Source organism: Ornithodoros turicata, chromosome 1 (genome assembly GCF_037126465.1).
Source record: "Ornithodoros turicata isolate Travis chromosome 1, ASM3712646v1, whole genome shotgun sequence".
Classification (NCBI taxonomy): Eukaryota; Metazoa; Arthropoda; class Arachnida; order Ixodida; family Argasidae; genus Ornithodoros; species Ornithodoros turicata.
This window is the reverse complement of record NC_088201.1, coordinates 27,099,037-27,116,855: the sequence shown is the minus strand read 5'-3', so window position 1 is coordinate 27,116,855 and position 17,819 is coordinate 27,099,037. Positions and strand designations below refer to the sequence as shown.

General features: G+C 44.0%; 1 protein-coding gene across 1 annotated transcript in view; it reads left to right on the top strand.

Moving 5' to 3' along the window:
* The first annotated feature begins 7,158 nt into the window (after positions 1-7,158).
* LOC135377742 (uncharacterized) overlaps positions 7,159-17,819 on the top strand; it is a 65,430-nt gene continuing 54,769 nt past the window's right edge. Inside the window, exons 1-4 of the mRNA XM_064610385.1 lie at positions 7,159-7,848; positions 14,404-14,801; positions 15,532-15,845; positions 16,670-17,189. Of these exons, the coding sequence (XP_064466455.1) occupies positions 7,447-7,848; positions 14,404-14,801; positions 15,532-15,845; positions 16,670-17,189 (1,634 nt within the window). The 5' untranslated portion in view covers positions 7,159-7,446. The remainder of the gene's footprint in view (positions 7,849-14,403; positions 14,802-15,531; positions 15,846-16,669; positions 17,190-17,819) is intronic.

Genomic DNA, 17,819 nt, shown 5'->3' with positions numbered 1-17,819 from the left:
TACACAACTACGTATTTAGTAATCAATGCCTCGAAATCCAAGACGGTTTTCCATTCATTAGGTACAACTATAACACACTCAGAGCCCATTGTTTTTGGAACCAGTACGATTGGCATTGCTAGTGAAGTTAATACTTTAAAAGCGATAAAAAACCCCGTGCCGGGAAACAAATAAAAGGACGACACAACACACAGCCCAGACTGACGAACAAGGCCTTGTTCGTCAGTCTGTGCTGTGTGTTGTATCGGTTTTTTGTTTCCCGGCACGGGGGTTTTTATCGCTTTTGAAGTATGAAATATCCCTATTAAAAAAAAGAGGTATGTGGTCCAAAAAGATCCACTCGTATGTGATTATTGAAATGGGCCCAATTCATAGAAATCTTATTAGACCCCATTCAAGGGGTCTTATTGGGCCCCGGTACCTTACCTGTGTGATCTCATTTGTTGAAGTCTCATAAAATGCAATTAGGTGTACTCAATGTAGCCTAATGTGGTCTCACATTTTCCCACTTGGCGCCATTATTTAATATATATATATATATTTAATATATATATATATATATTGGCGTGGAGCCAATGTTGCCTTCTGCCGGAACCTACGTTCCAAGACCGAAGGCTACATCAGATCACGTTGAAGCAACTGATTCAACGTAAATTGCTGCACGGAGAAGCACAGAAAGTTGAAATATGCCAGCAAATTAACAAGTGACAATCAGCAATAAATTGAAATATTTATTGTATGAGCGTGAGACAGTCTGACTGCAAACGAAGACACTGTCTATGCAAACTCGTCTTACAGCAACGAAGGAAGATGTAGAAAGAAGGTATAGCTAAAACAATGAAAGTACCCCTCTGCTTCATTAATTTCTAATGCACACTAATACCCATAACAGGTATGATAACAGATGTATGCTACATATATTTAGTTTACATGCGGTAACAGTGACAACACTGAGAAAATAATGTGATATCACACAATTTAATGCAACGTCTGGTGATACATGCATGAGCGAAATGAGAAAAGTCACTTATCAGTCGCTCTTTCTCATTTGTCCGACAAAGTAAGTCCATGCAGTACAAGCGTGACGGTGACACGTCATAAAAGCAGTTAAGATAACTATAAATAAATATCGGGTCACTACTACATTTCTTGGTTCAGATTTGAGACTTGAGGATGTTCAAAACCGTCATATACCCACGCCGCTTACCCTTTGTCGTAATAAAGCTCTTGCACGTATTCAGGAACAAAATGCATAACGGAGCACTTCACTACACAAATGCAGAGACATTCACATTTTTATACTGTCGGAGGAGATGAAAGACAGGAGGAAACAACTAATTTACCAAGGTGCGTCTCAGACGCCGACACGCCAACAGAAATTTCAACTAATTTCGGCATTGTTTGCTTTATATAAGCCCAGGTTAACTTCACAGCCAGGAATCTCGCCCAATCCAACGTACTCGCTGGAGCATCCCATTTCCAGCTCTGCTCCAGCAAGGTACCATCCTGGTTTTCGAATGCAAGTTGGATGGTTCCAGAATGGAAATTAAAACTGCAGTAGACCCAGCATGGAAATAGCCTTGGCCAGCCCAGATCTAGCCTGGGATCGCTTTTCCAGGCTGGTTCCACAGTTGGTCCATGCTGTATTTTTTTTATTAGGGATATCAAAATGCGTGAGTGCGAAAACCCATTACACTTGTCTTGTGTGTCCCGTGTGGCCGTCAACGGCCATAGCCAGTGCAAACTGTCATTTTTTTTACACGTACGCATCACGCTTTTCGAGCGCAGTCAACCTGTGCTTGTACACGAGAAATGTGTTCTGTATAAAACTACCTCCAATGACATTGGCAGTCGGCTGCTACTTTGCTACCAATGTTCGACAGCACTTTTAAGCTGAAAAGTTAACGCAACGGATGGAAAGCACATTTTTAAGAGAAATTTTACTTGTGTGTTTTCTGGAGGTAGAGCATCAGAGTTGAAAAACAATTATAGTGAGACACGAATGCCAGAAAGTGATAGTTAAACGAGTCGCCCCGTGAAAATTCTGCTAGCACTTGCTACTTTTCTGGGGTCTGCTAAATATAGTTTTGAAGGTGCCTCACAGAACGTAATGTGATGCAGTTGGCTTCTTTGAGGTGACTCTTCAATGGGGTTCAGACTTGTGGGGTTCACCTATGGCACTTCAACGATACCCTATAAGCCTCCAAGATGCACGGGGTAGGGAGAAATTGGATCTACTTGAGGTCACATACAAACCCCTTGCCTTGCCCTAATGGGTTGCATAAAACACCTTTCGGGTCTTAGGTGGCCCACCAGAAACACATTAAGCCTTATTCGATGATCTAATGGGATTCTAAAAGATTTTTTGATAGGGACCGAACAGCCCAATTTTAACCATTTTAGTGTAGTTAAATCACTGGGTGTCGTGCTTACACACACAATGTCATGGGATAAGCATATGTGAGTTATATTACTAACAAAATGTCAGGAGTAATATAGGTATATTCGGTCGTTCTAGATACATATTGCCTTGTAAGGCGAAGTTGGTGGCGTATTGTCACCTAGTATGGGGAACCACAATACTAACAAATCTCAACAAACTGTTCATTTGCCAGAAGATAGTCGTTCGTCACATTGCAGGTGTCCCCTTCTTATACACTCCACACAGTTTCTCTTTCGGATCAACTAATAATTAAAACAACTAACTTCTACAATTATCGTTTGACAGCTACTTACAGTGCATTAATCAAAACAACTATATTTTTCTCAAGTTAGCTCAACTCACAACTAGGCCGATTTCGTGCTGTCTACGTAGGAATGAACATTATAATATTCGGTATTCAAGGACGAACTATGGTCTATACAGCTAAAAGCGATAAAACCCCAGTGCAGGGGACACAGAAAGACAAAACAGACGAAGCACTGGACATCGCTTTTAGAATGTACCACCAAACAGCACGGTTTTTATCGCTTTTTATCTATACAGCTGCCTTCACACGAAGTAACACTTCTTAATAATGCACATTTACAAAATAACATTTTTATTGAATCACTTTCACCTCAGTTTATAAGGTAATTTTATTGTCTGAGGTATGTGTGTATTTCATCATGTACAGTTCTGTATTTCATTGTGCTTATTACTGTTTCATTTGTCTCGTACTTCAGTGTCTTAAAGTCAATTAGTTAACTGTAATCTTAATGTATATGCTACCGTTCGGGACAAATTGAAGTGTGCTAAATTTTTCATTTGTAATTTCATAGTTGATGTATTATAACTGAACATAATCCTTCGCTGCATGTGAACTTTGACGGGGCCAGGCCCCGCCAAGCTGCGGTTTTTGTCCTGTCCCTCCTGGCAAACCCTTGGTAAAAATAAACATTATTATTATTAATACGACGACCTGCTTTATGTGTGTTTTTCTTTTTGTTGTTTTTTACCGAGTCATATACATGTTATATTCTATACTGACACTTGTAAAAGCAACCTGAAATTGAAAATTCGGCAATGGTACCGGCGTCGAGACTACATAAAACCGAAAACTGGCACAACAGAGTCCCCTATGCGCTCCATCAGAACGAGGGAGTTATGACGCGACGTTCATTCCACCCTTTGGGCTTAATATTCACTTTCGTGAGATTGTTGTGTAGTGTATTCGACTGGCACTTAGTGTACGAAGCACTTTCAAGCCAGCAGTGGAAGTACACTCTTAAAAGCCCCCTGTCCCCCACTCCTTCCTGTTGTCCTCTCTCCATCTGTCGATGTCTGTACGCTGCTCATAGACACAGTTGCTTCGCGGCGCTAACGCGGAATTAATAAAACACTATTAAAAGAGAATTTGACCACATAACACGCTGAAGGTCAACCTACCAGTGCACAGAGTTGTCACAGCATTATCCCTCCTGATTCGTGAAAAGTACAGATCGTACGCCTTTTTGTGACAACTAACTGCATAAGTGTCAATGAGGGCCCTCGCGGGCCAATGAGGGTCCTCGCCACCCTCGCTAATGCGGATGTGACGACTCCTGATATAGTTGAGCAATCCGCTGTCCGGTCGCTTCGAGGCCTGGCGGAAAAAGTGTGCTGGCAAATTCCTGGCGTTTGGAAAGTGTCACGCGAACAAGCAAGATCTGGCAAAACTGGCGAGATCTCGCAAAAAAAGTTGCCACGAAATGACCACCCGAATTCGCCATAAAACTCCCTGATGAATAAAGGGAGAGAACGATATGTCACCGGGATTATGGTTCGTTAGGAGAGTGTTATGCGGCCAAGTTCTGTTGTCCCTCTACCCCGGTGGATCTTATGCCGAACGTTCCGCTAAAGCAAGGAACCTTGTTCTCTTTCTGCAGGAGGCGGGTCTTTCCCGACGACCCCTCTAACCCTTTGCACTCCCCGACAGACTCACGCACCCTCTCCGCATCCCCACCCTTCATCCTCCGTCCGTTTTTTTCTTCTTTTGCTATAGTCGTGACGATGGCCACTTCTGTGCGGCCAACAACGGCGATTCAGTCATTACCCCACCCCCTCTGTTTTAAAAGTGTAGTCCCCCAAACCTCTTTGCTTTTTACGAAGATGGGTCATCCACACTGTTAAAACAGGACACGCCCCTTTTGCCAACTATCCAAGTTCGGCGTTTCTCAATCATGTACTTGTTATTGTCAACATGATGGAAAGTATCGTTCTGAGGCTGAACCACACACAACAGGCGAACACAACACAAGCCTCAAGGTGCCTAAGCATATAAACAATTGAAATATGGCAGTCGTAAAAAAAGCCAGACAGCGGCGGAAATCAAACCACACACCTCTCGATTGCCGGTCGAGTGCGCTAACCAATTACAAGAAGAAATGTATAGAAGAGAATGTGAAGAGTGCGTGTGCGTCCGTTAGTTGAGTTCAGCATCTTGGTAAGTCGTCGGATGACAGGTGCCCGTGTAGCGTAAGTGATTAGCGCACTCGACCGGCAATCGAGAGGTGCTTGTTTCGATTCATGCCGCTCTTTGGCTTTTTCAACGACTGTTATATTTCAATTGTTCTTGTCCTTGTCGCCGCTACACCTATTGCATGTTCTTTTCTATCCCTTCATGTTTCTGTGTGCTAAAAAAAGCGTAGCCGTAAAACATTATATCCTACCTTATCGCTAGAAATGGTTCACTAACCCTGTCAGTAACAACACATTCCGACAGCAATGCCCTTCATGTACTTCCTTGCGTTCACTATAGTATTCGCGATACAGTATTCGCATAGGATGAGCAATAGCGCTAAATTTGGAATCTCGTTTAAATAAGTCGATAACTTTACTTCGTCGTCCATTATCTTCTCTTTCTTCCTTTTTCTTTTTTTTTTCTTTTTGCGACAGCGGTAACGCTAAATTGGGTTGGTTACAAAACATAAACATTTTCGGGACACTGCGACAATTCCATCTCGTCGTTTGCGTCATAAATCAGCAACCACACCTGAAATTACATCCGGTTTTGGCTTTTTTGGGGGCGCTTTTTACCTAATTGACTTTAGGACACTAAAGTATAAGCAAATGAAATAGTAATAAACACAATGAGATACAGAAATGTACATAATGAAATCCACATAGATGTCAGTCAACGTAAAATGACCTTATTAATCAGTGTGAAAGTGATTCAATAGAAATGTTATTTTGTAAATGTGTATTATTAAGAAGTGGTAGTTTGTGTGAAAGCAGCTGTATAGACCATGTGGTTCTTGAACGCGGAATATTGTAAAGTTCGTTCCTACGTAGAGAATACGGAATCGGCCTGGTTGTGAGTTGAGCTAAATTGAGAAAAATATACGAGGGGTGTTCAAGTCAAACCGGGCCTTTCTGTCTCCCGAGTGTACAGATGGCTCGCGCTACTTCTTTTTCGTCATTTTCACACGCGACAGGCCTCCACGTTCACCACGTAGTGGTCCAAAGTTTGTGCAAAACAGAAGACACAAAACGAAGCTGAAACCGCAGTGCGCGAGATATTTCGTATTTCCTCCTTCGTATTTCGTATGGTAGGCTAAATTAGCTCAGGCTAAAAACTGACTAAACCGAGGTTTGTTATATTATTTCTACAAGAAAAAAAAGGAAAGAAAAACAAGCGAAACGCCCATGGAGGCGGCACCTTGCGCACTTCCGAAATATATGGGTCAGAAAGGACAAGAAGCACCATTGGTCGTGTTTTATTTTTATTTTTTCTCTTCTTCCTTCTGGCAGTTCTAGGCTTTCTTGCACGCGATTTTTTGTCGTCCAGCAACCCCAAGTTTTGTTTTCATTTCGGACTGAAAATAACGGCCAGTCCCTGAGCAGGATGTCACAGGGTGTATACGATGAGAGAACTGAGTACAGTATGCTAACGTAGCGTTGCAACTGAAACGCACATCTGTAACACGCAGTGTTACTGTGAACCAATGCTGGGTCGGCAACAACAACAAACGTATACATTTGTGTTATTTGAGAATCGTAAGGGTGTGCATGCTTTTATCCGATAACAATGTGCTCAAAATACACTTTCCTGAACCGGTTCGAACCGGTTTAAACCGGTACAAACCAATATTTTGCGCTGCTGCGGAGCTGAACCCGAACCGAACCAATATGCCCGAACTTGAACCCAAACCAAACCGAAAAAACTAACGGTTCCGATCCCTGGTAAAAAGGGGACACCTGCAATGTGACGAACCACTTTCTTGCTTCGGAAGCAAAGTGCAAGTGTTCTGTAACCACGGGCTATCCGTGACATGTAAGAAAATGCGCTACTGGTGGTTTCCATTTATAAGAAATATTACAACACTTACGTAAGCTGACGAAGTCAGTTACATTCAGGTAGAAGTGACAGTGCCCCGAGACAGTGTCTGCAAATTTTATTTTAAGATACTTTTGAATGCCGTGATGTGAGACAAAGGAAGAGCAGCAGTTCCATCACCACCTCCACCAACGAAGACTAGAGCAATAAGCTTCTCGCGGCTAACCTATGCCTACTGTATCAACGCACTGGTCTACTGTGTCGTGGCGTCTACCTTTCCTTTTGCTCTTGATTACTCCCCCTCTGTCCTTCTTGAAGTATGCACATCGCGGTTTCTTTCCACAAGCAGACGACAAATGTTACGCATGCGCAAGCTCCATCCCGCCTGACAGATGGCAGGTGGCGACACTCGTCTCTGCAATGCACGCTGGGACCGTTTACCTAACATGGCCGCCGAATTGTGAAGCTTTAGCATGGCGCGAGTAGTTGAAATCCTCCGTCCACAAACAATGCCGCTTCTTCCAATATTACGGCGCCGTGTGGTACTTCCAAGGACCTACAAAGACGAGAACCAAGTCGCTGCGCGCTCACTGTAAGCCCCATGTAGCCATGACACTGTCCGGACGGATGGACTCCCTTGTGCGCACAGTGACAATGAGAACCTCAATTATGCGTCCGTCATAAGGGCAAAGCAAAATCTTCGTGCGGCATGTCGTCGGCGTACGGAGTCCGAGTCAAAGAAGAACCCGGTCTTGCGGTATGTTACGTGTGTGGCGGGCCCGGGGCTGAGTATCCACTCCACTCTCGAGCAAATAGAGGACCTTACTTCCCCTTCCTAGAATCGCACCTGCCACCAGCAGGGGCTGAGCGTGCTACAGGACCCGATGGCGTTGTGTTGGCATGTCCTCTTTGTTATTCATTCCTAACGCAACAGTGGGAAGCTCACGAGCAAAGCGGCACTCCGAGGCACAAGCGCATGTACTGGCTCAAGAGAACGGACAATGGACCGTTTGCCGGCATGGAGTCTGGTTCTCCACCGGCCGCGGCGTTAGACCTCAGTCTTCCGGACCCTGCAGCCTGTGTCTGTGGTTCTGGGCCTCCACTAGTGCAGGTCGGTGTCTGGTTGATAGGGCGAGCAATTGGTGGCTTTACGATAATGATTGTGCTTTCCGCGCCACTACTGCATTGAGTTGCTGCTAGTTGGTGATCACCTCATGAGGTATAATAGAGGTTTTAGAGTAGACATAGGTAATGTGTCGTATGAATTCGCATTGCTTGTTAGAGATTACGGATATCCTTCGAGACAGGGGAATATGGTGGAGAACGCAATAAAAAACAGGGATGGGCAAACAGCGCCGTGTTTTGTTCATCCATGATCGTTGCGTTCTCAACCATAACGTTACTTAAATTTTATAAACTTTGACATGCGAGGTTTTGTATTATCGACAGGATGCGGATGTGAAGTAGTCACGTAAGTTGTTCCATTTCCGTTCATATCTGGAGTGTCATTGTTTTCCTGCAGTATTTCATGTTTAGGAGCATGACATCAGCTCTGCATGATCCCACAGTGCACCTCAAACTGTGATTCAGTAAAGCTAATGTCACTGCTGCTCTGACTGCCCTGTAGGCAAAAAAATTAGAGAGTACCGGTGCTCTTTCAACTGCCCATGTTAAATATACATTTTTATCAGGACACAGCTATACACATCATCGTAAATCCGTGTCAGGAAAGAAACATTTACGTAGAAATAGCATCCTTCACGTGTTGAATGTGTTTGAACACAGCTTGTATGTGCAACAGCAAAAAGGCAAGTACTGTAGACAGTAGAAAAGTGAGATAACGTAATAGCCCTGTCACAAGGGAGCAGTCTTCAATGAGAATTGAAACCAATGGATGATGATGTAAACCAATAGATGTTCACTGGAACCAATGAACATGCATGTTGCACCACCAAGTGTGTAAAGCGTCAGCCTACTGGGGAACATTGGATCCAATGCCCTATGAGAAGTTCAGGTTGTGCTTTCCCCTTTGTAGCCGGGCAGGTTACCCTCATGGGTATTCACTGGCACAAAATTAGATAAAGTTGATACGTGACACACTTGGTGGCACTACGTGCATGTTCAGTTACCATTTGTTTCACTTATCTTTGAAAGCTGCCTGTATGACGGGGGTATAATGTTCAGTGAACTTGTTGTTTAATGCTGTACTGTATTCCAGCATAAAACGGGTAAGTTATTAAACTAGAAACAATTTTGGTACACTTTGGGAACAAACGTGGTAACGTCAAGGAAAAATACGCAAAAACGGTAACATTGAGCAGAGAAAATTACTCATCAACAGTGCATGCATCCTTGGGTGTATCCCATCCCCCCTCCCTCCCTCCCATGGAGCTTCCTTTATCTTTGCTGCTATTTTGATGCTTTCTTTATTCATAGCCCATTGAATGCAGTCCTTTTCTTTAGTACATTGACAAAAATATTTTTGTACATTTTTGAAATTTCAGGCTACTTCATGTCTTGGATAGCTATTTTATGACAGTTTAAACGACTCTTGAATTGATCCAGAATCCGAAAGGGGCATTTCCAAAGCAAATTTTGTTTGAGTGTTGTACCTGTGGCTGTATGCGCAGCAACAGTTGTTTGTAGAGCTACCAGGCTGCACATTGGCACACATTTTATAGTCATGAAGCTTCCTTCATAAATAAGCCTTTCTTTAGGGCAATAACATTGCATTGCTGTGTTGCACTGATTTGTGGGCACCAGTGTTGGATTTCAAATATACTAGTCGTTATTCTTCTCTCATACTGCACGTTTAGCAGCATGACATCAGTGGTATGTCACCCCGTAGTGTGCCTCAGGCTGCGGTTTGGCAAGACTTATGTCATATTGCTAACTTAAAAGAAGTACTACAGGTAACTAATCGTTGGGTGAGTACTGAGAAACTGTCTTGCTCAATGACTAGCTTAACTGCACCATGGACTTGTGTAGCAAACTGTAATATTAACTTGTAGTTTTGTAAAATTCATGTGTCATTTGTGATTCTCAAGATTCATTGAAATTTATTGTGTCATCACTTTTTTCCACCGAGCTTCAGAGTTAGCAGTCCATTGACAGTTGTGCACAATTCTGCGTTACTATTCATCACACAGTTCAGCTGAGCTTGCATCACACTACTATCCTGGATGCAGTTCAGAATAGTTACAAACCACATTAAAGCAGGAGAGAGAGGCCCCATCCCAAACTTGTTTTGTAAAACGAGATATCGTCTTATCATCAAGCTACGTTACATACCAAAAGACTGTGGTTTCAGTATACACGTAAGCACAATTTGCTATCACAGGTGTTGTGGGCCCTCGTCTCACTTGTAGAGGAGCCCTGGCAAGGGGAATCGTGGTGTAGCGACACACATCTAATGAAGACTTGACTCTTCATATAAGAGCCGCCAGCTCAAAACTGCTTCCTAACTCTGGTCATTGGTTATACTCGGAAAACATAGGAGGATCACGTCGAGGTGAATTACCACAAAGGCATGCCAAGTTTATTTGTCATGCATGTGATATACAACTGTGATGGTAGTCAAAACAACATTCAAAATAAGTTCAAAGTCCTATTCATTGGCACCCTTGCTGAAAGGCTGTCATATGTGATCTACCTGTCTTGGTCATTAGTTCACTTCCACTTGTTTGCTGCTCTCAGTGATTCTTTGGTCACCTTTCACTCCCAATTACGAACCTGTGGTGCTTTTAACTGATGTACTACTAACTCGCTGACCTCCTTCGACCATTCCACAACATTGCTTCCATTGTGTGGTATTATGTGAGATACATGGTACAGTGGCAGTATGCCAGAGGGTCGTGGATCTGCCACTGTTTCATGCATTGCATTTTTTTCTTACGAGTCTTGCAGCTTTTGCGGGAACTATGCCTTGTTTTGAAACGATATTCGCATAATCTAGCCCATTCAGTAACAGTACACACCAATGGTAGTACATAGCTTTTTGTGTTATCAATGGTCAGTACATACTTTTGCCCAAGTTTTGCCCGGTGATTCCCTGAATGAGATAGGTGATTGTGCTGATATTTACATTACCGTGCATTGTCCTTATGTGCTTCTTTTAAGTCTTCCAAAGTTATTGTATAGTTACCTTGAGCTTGTTAGTTCCAGATGTATTGGTTAGCTGGTTTATGGTGAGAGTTTCTGGTGTGTGGCAGTTCTTGAAATTTGTTGGCTAAAGAAGTAGTTCGTTTTCTGCCAGGTTGAGAAATACCAACAGTACCCAGCCTTGCATGGTAGACCTAAGCCAGAAAGCTGTATCGGAAGTTTCGATAGATTAACCCTTTAGTGCCCGCCCTCCTTTCCAATAAGTCTACAACAACCGGGCTTTGAAGAAACGTTTATTATGTGGAGACACGTATACGCAAATATAAATTTGCAAGGCAATCCATATCTGGGCAACCCATATATTGCATCCATATATTGCAATCCATATCTGGGCAACGGCTGCATATTGCAGCCGTTGCCCAGATATGGATTGTTCCCAAATGGGAACAATGGGCTCTCGCAACATCAAAACATTCTAACAGCAAGTCTCACTCCTGGAGAAGTTTTGCGCACTGAATGTACAGATGCACTTGACAGACTTTGTATATGGTGCTCCATTCTTCTCAGCACTGTCTGCAGCCGCGATATTTTCCTTCGGAGGCTAATAATGCCCTTGTCCTGCTCTTGGTATAGAACAGGGTTTGCCAAGTGGACCTCTTCTTCTGAACGGACCATCACAAGCTGCGAATAATCCCTCCACAACAATTCTCATGCAGCGTAGCTGGTCATGTCTAGGTCGACATCCTAGATCTAGGTGAAGTGTCCAGGCTGCGATGCGGGGTTTTTGCTGGATGTGTCTGAGCAGTTGCCTTTCCATTTCTTGCTAGTAACGACAGGACTGTAGCAGGACTGTAGTTATTGACAAACCTACCGAAAAATCGAATACAGTCATGAAGCTGAACTCTCAACTTGCAGGAGAGATCGTGTCACCCTATATATATTACTGACTAACTATAATGGACTAGCCCAGCGCGCAGATGTGCATAGCCTCACGCTAGGACGGCGGTTGAACTGATTGACTTGAGCAATGGCGTGCAGTAGTTGTGTCTCATTGCCGCCGTCCACGGGCCAACACAAACTGTTCTTCTTTGTATCAGTACCGTCTTGCACTCTCTGCGGTGCAAGCGCAAGGAAGGGTAACCGGATACACCACACGGAAGCCCAAAGCTCATTTTTGACGAGCCCATTTCTCAGACTCTGACACTAGAAGGCAGCTAAACTCATGATTCAAAAAATGTTTTGAGCAGTGTAAAGGGCGAGAAACCACCAAGGGGGGGAAACTGTTTCAGGCTGACTCGTGGCCTGCCAGGATAGTGCAACCTTTCCATTTCACCCATTTTGCACCGGCCGTGCCCCTGTTCCTCTTTCTTAGGGGTTCATGACGTGTACTCTATACGTGTGGCGGGCCACAGCAATTTCCGCTTCTTCCTTCCACATGCCCGCTACATCACCTGGCAGAGTGGCTGTGCTATGGCTTCTTGGTCTTCATAGGTCATGTTTCTGTCACATTTGGTTGTGCATACCCCAACACTATTATTCTCGTGTCCACCGCTGATTCCTAGAACTACTTCCAAGGCTTCTACTAATGTCCGAGAACTTTTTTTGAAGATATCTGCAGAGATTCAGAAGCGTCAAGCCGTTCAATACAGAAAAGTATGTACTTCAACCCATTGTTCCCAAATGGGAACAACTGAGGAAATCTTTGCCTCACATTGGAATATTTGGCTAGCGAACTTTTATAACCACACATATATGTTTATTTGTCTCCCTGCACTCTCCACTGACAGTTACATAAACAACGGGTAGGCGACGCCCCTGCAGCACGTGATAGAAACTCAATTGCCAGCAAAAATTGCAACTTTGGTAAATGCGGCAGACGAATCCCCCTGTCAACTGAAAACGTAAACTCCTAAGCGCGATTTCGGGTCATACTTTTGAGTATTGATATCTTAGCATACAATGAAAGCTGATTTGGACATCATATCGGCGTTAATAAAGTTGCGGGATCGCTTAGACTAAGGTAATGTTTTTGTTCCCAAATGGGAACAATGGTATCAAATGGGTTAATTTGTAACGAAGAAAAGAGTTGCTAGCAAGAAAAAAAAAAAGGCATCTTATTAGGTGTGTTGTCCGTAATTGTTTTTACTGAGGAATGAATGTATTTCCAATCTAAATATGTGATGCTATTGATTTGCAATGGTTGTTCTACAGGCTGAACTTATTTCATCATCTACTCTCACATGCATGGCCTTATGTGTAGTAGCTTTATTTTGGGCCATTTTTCCAATCGAACAGATTGAGGAAAGGAAATACACCTTTAAAGTGGCTGTGCGACAGCCTTGGAAAATGTCAACATCTGTGTACTGATGTTCTACACTGCATTGTTCTTCTGACAGGTGACGCTTGACAGGGGCTGTGTTCTGCCTTATTACCATTTCACTAGTCCATTCCTACTGTTTGTACAGACTTGGCACCACATGTGGTTTCCTGTAGAACGTTTCATGCACCTTCTTTTTTCATACAACAGGTTTCTGAATGGTGCTTGTGGGTGGTTTTCATAATCTCACGGAACCAGAAATCCTATCTTGTAATGTACAAGTAGCAGGACTAGTAGTGTAGATGGCTGGACTTGTGCATAAAACACTTGCTTTCTAAGTTTTATTTTAACTCAGTGGTTAACTCAGTGTCAGTGGTGATATGTGCATCCATCATTTCATTTGACTAGTCCCAGATTAACTTAGGAGGGAATTGAGCTGCTAACTTCACATGATCGTGTTCAGTTCAGTGTTCAGTTTTTACTTGGTGCATTACATTTTGTGCAGTTTTTACTTTTCTTGGTGCATTACATTTGGCTACAATACATCATTTCTGTGTGAATCCACATTGCTACCGAGTTTTAACTGCAGACTTTGGAGTTCTGCTGGAAAATGATGGTTAAAAAAGCTCCAGTGAAACTCCTTTCCACTCTGCAAGTCAAGAAGCTGAGTTGAATTCCAATTCCAGAATGCCAGCTCTTGGCATTCTGTGCTGCTCCACAAGCTGCACTGTACACACCACTGACTGAACTTGACTGGACAAGGCTCTGAGCCTCATCCTGTAAAGTTCTTGTGTCTGTGTCCACCTCAAGTTCAAGGTGATGTTATCCACAACTTCCATACAGCCGCTCTCTTGTTTCCTCCTCCTTGGTTTGACTAATTTGTGTTCACTTAAATTGTGTGAGTGAGAAAGCCATAAACAAAGGTGCGCAGAATTCCATCAGCATAACAGACAGCTCGACAACACACAACACTGACTTGGGGGTTGCCATTTAAATCATACGAAATAATAACCGGAAGAAGCAAAAGCATGGTTCTAAAACATAGTTCCGTTTTATATATTGTGAGCTGCTGATAAGACAAATATGAGAGTACTAAGCTTGTGTAAGTTGGACTGGCCCCTCTGGTGCTCCACATGCTACAACTCCAGCTATCAGGTGAATAGTATCTCAACCTCGTTTTGTGATCTAATCTCTTATGCCAGCACAGCACTGCATTACTTCCGTTGACGTAAGTCTATTTTGTTTCAGGTGTACGTCCGCCCCATTGGCAACTGCCCTTTCTTTCCTAGCTTGGGTGCAGATGCCATTGACCCCCAAGGGAGGGTACACGTGTGTGAACCATGTCACCGCGTCCTTCTAGATCAGTGGGATCGTTTTCAACGTCTTGCTGTGCCCCACTCTGAGAGGCATTACCATCTTTCTTCACGTCATGCTCCACAACGTGCCTCGCCACACACTGCTCAGCATCCCTCGCAGCATGTTCCTCAACATGCTTCTCAACATGTTCCTCAGCATCCTTCTCAGCATGCTCCACAGCATGCTCCACAGCATACTCCACAACATACTCCACAACATGTTCTGCAGCATGTTCAACAGTCTCCAGTGCAGCATGTTCCACAGCAGGTTTCGCAGCACATGACAAGCAGGTGAGTTTTGATCTAATGGCATGCAGTAACACGCATAAGTAGTTCAATACTCATCAGTTTTATAAAACTCAAAAATGTGAGATTGTCTTCTCAGATTACATATTTAAATTGCGAAAATAACTGCGAGCAAAATCAGATTTTTTTGGCATTGGCTTAAATTGGCACCCTGTTGCTCTGCATCGGAGTGCAAAAAAAATAAGAAGAAAAAGCTGCAGAAGGTTGTACATACATGGTGCCATAGTGCGACATTCTTACTCTGTTGTAACAGCACGGATACGACTTAAAAGTCGAGACTTTCCCATGTTCATTATTGAACTCTTAAATGTACCAAATGTAACGATTTTTGCATGGATCAGCACATTATGGATTTACCCACCACTACAAAATGTGCTCCAGTGCAATGATAGCAGCTACAGAAAATGTGCAGAAACGGGTACTTAGAAGCATAATTGCTCAGCTGTGCTCAGTTCTCTGTCAAGAAGCGTTGTGCAAAGGACATGGACCTGCCAGTTCAGTTTGCTTTCCAATACCCAGTTAATATCTGTAACAACTGTGAGAGTCAAACATGAAGAGGCGAGCCACCATTTTCTTCTGCTGCTTCTTGAATTAGCTGAATTGCTCTGATGTATGAGGAACTTGAGGATCATATGTACAAAATAAAACACTTTCGCCTACTTCCTTGTATCTCCAGTTCCGTTATCTCCAGTTTCACTCTTGTACACTACTGCAGGCCCAGCACTCCTCCTGCAGCCTCGCCTGGAGACTCTGAAGCATTTACATGCTTTGCTTGTGGCCTTGAGTTTCAACCAAGTGCCCAGCGCACAGTTGCTACGTCAGGCTCAAACGGCCCATCATTCCCTTTCTTGCGAGGAGTGGCGCCCCCACCAGGGGCCCGGCCCTTGAGCCCCAATGCGGGGCATGCTGTCGTGTGTTCCATGTGCTATAAGAGCCTTCTGCGACAGCTACACGTGTTTGAGATTGCTGGCACGGCGGAGCCACAGCGTAGCTACAAGATTCTTAGAGAGACTTCGAGTGCCCCACAAGGTAATGCAAAAGTTCCCATTCTCTCTGTGTACAAAGAAAAGACGTGTTTCTCAGGGAGGATCCCCCACTGTCTGAGAAACACGGGGAATTTCTTGGTATAGGGCATGCCTCCTGGCTTTGTGTTTCAACATTGTATCCATTGTATTGTTGCCTGCTTCACTGACCTATGATAATGTTTAGCTGTGATCTGTGAAGGATGCATTTCTTCTACAGTATGTCACATTATTTTTTTATTCGTTTTCCTGATTTGTTGCATGTAGCAAAGTCTGTGGATGTATGTGTGTGTGTGTGGAAGTGTTACTCACTGAAACATGTCACTACATCAAAGCAGGCCATAGCCTTGGCTACTTGCAGCTAAGCAACGTTACTTTAGCCACAAAGATGTCCTTTTGTACAGCTGTTATGTTTGATGCAGTTAATCATAATGGGTTATATTTCATGGCTACCTTCTAGATGTCCCATGAGAGAGTTCTACGACTCACTTTGAAGCAACTGTACGTTCTAGCTAAAAAATTGTGTCAAAACTGCTAGTCTCGCATACAGCATAGTAATAGTTCATTGGCAAAATGCTAGGCATACTTCAATCTTATCCCTCTATTTCCCCGCCTGCAATAAAGTGCATTCGTTACACAAATGAACCAAGTTTGAATAGTAAAAACTTGTGCTACTGCTTGAAAATCTCTTGTAGTTACCACCATCCCACTCCAAATGCTCTCTCAATGTCATCTGGCTTGGCAAACTTTCTGGATGGGGCTTTAGTGCTTAGTGGTAGATGGCGAAGAAACTGGGACATTGACAGGGTGTCTTTTCTTCCTTCCATGTAGCTGCCCCTCGCAAGACCTCCTACCTGGGCTGCTATCTTTGTGAGAAGATTGGACCATCAGATGCAATGCTGCCTTGTGACACACGCCCCGGTGCCAGTCCCTTCTTTCCTTTCGTTGAAGATCTTCCCCGCCCCATCGCGGCCCGGCCAATGGACCCTCAAGGAAGAGTCCTGTTGTGTGCTGAGTGCCATACGGAACTGTGGCGTCAGTGGGACGCTCTCGAGTGGGCAGGAGCAGGGCCTCCCGGCCACCGCCGCTACGCGTTGCCCCCCGTGACTGGTGGAACTGCATGTCCCACGTGTGGTGAAGTGTGCCCTGATGCTCCTCTTCCTCTGAGCAGCAGACCTGTTGGAGGAGATACCCCATCGGAGGTTACCCCGTTCTTTCCGCTTTTGGACACTTGTGTCTCAGGGGATGGTGTAGCATTGGTTTGCCCATTCTGTTTCCATTCACTGGTGGCGCAGTGGGCAGCATATGAGAGCTCACCTGTTCCAGAGGATGCACTGCGCGCACGAAGAAGGTTAGTCTAGTTTTTTTATACCTGAGCAAAATTCTTGTGAGCAAAAAAGCATTGTGACTATGCTGACTGCCTTTACTTACAATTATTTAAAATCACATTAAGCGGGTGCTTCTTATTGTGGAAGATATATTCCATTGCAAAATTGCTTATGCTGTATTATTTTGGGGGATGGCTTTTCTGTATTTCTAAATGAATTATATGGAGTCGTTTTGCCTATGAAGTGAGTCAGACTATCTGGAGTGATGTGCAGAGCCCAGCAGCTCCGGTAGAGCCTATAGTTTGGGTACACACAACACTGGGCCAATGACCAATGAGATGTTGTAACAGCTTGCCTTTGTTGGCCTCACAGCTGTGGACAGTAACTGTAGCTGAAGAGGATAAGAAGATGAGGGCATGAAGTAGGTAGGCTCAGTGGTGTAGTGCATCTTCCAATTGGAAACCTGAGTTGGGTCGGAGTCATTATAGAAGCCACACCAAGACAGCCTCGTTGCACAAAGAAAGCTCCCTAATTCTGGGCCCTCGTGTCTCGCGGAGAGGGTGCTGCTGAGGTGCAAAATGGCTTGCAGGGTATCGTTCTTGCAGTCCGCAGGAAATTTGACGTGCCCCTTCGTATGTGCAGTAGTCCTCTTG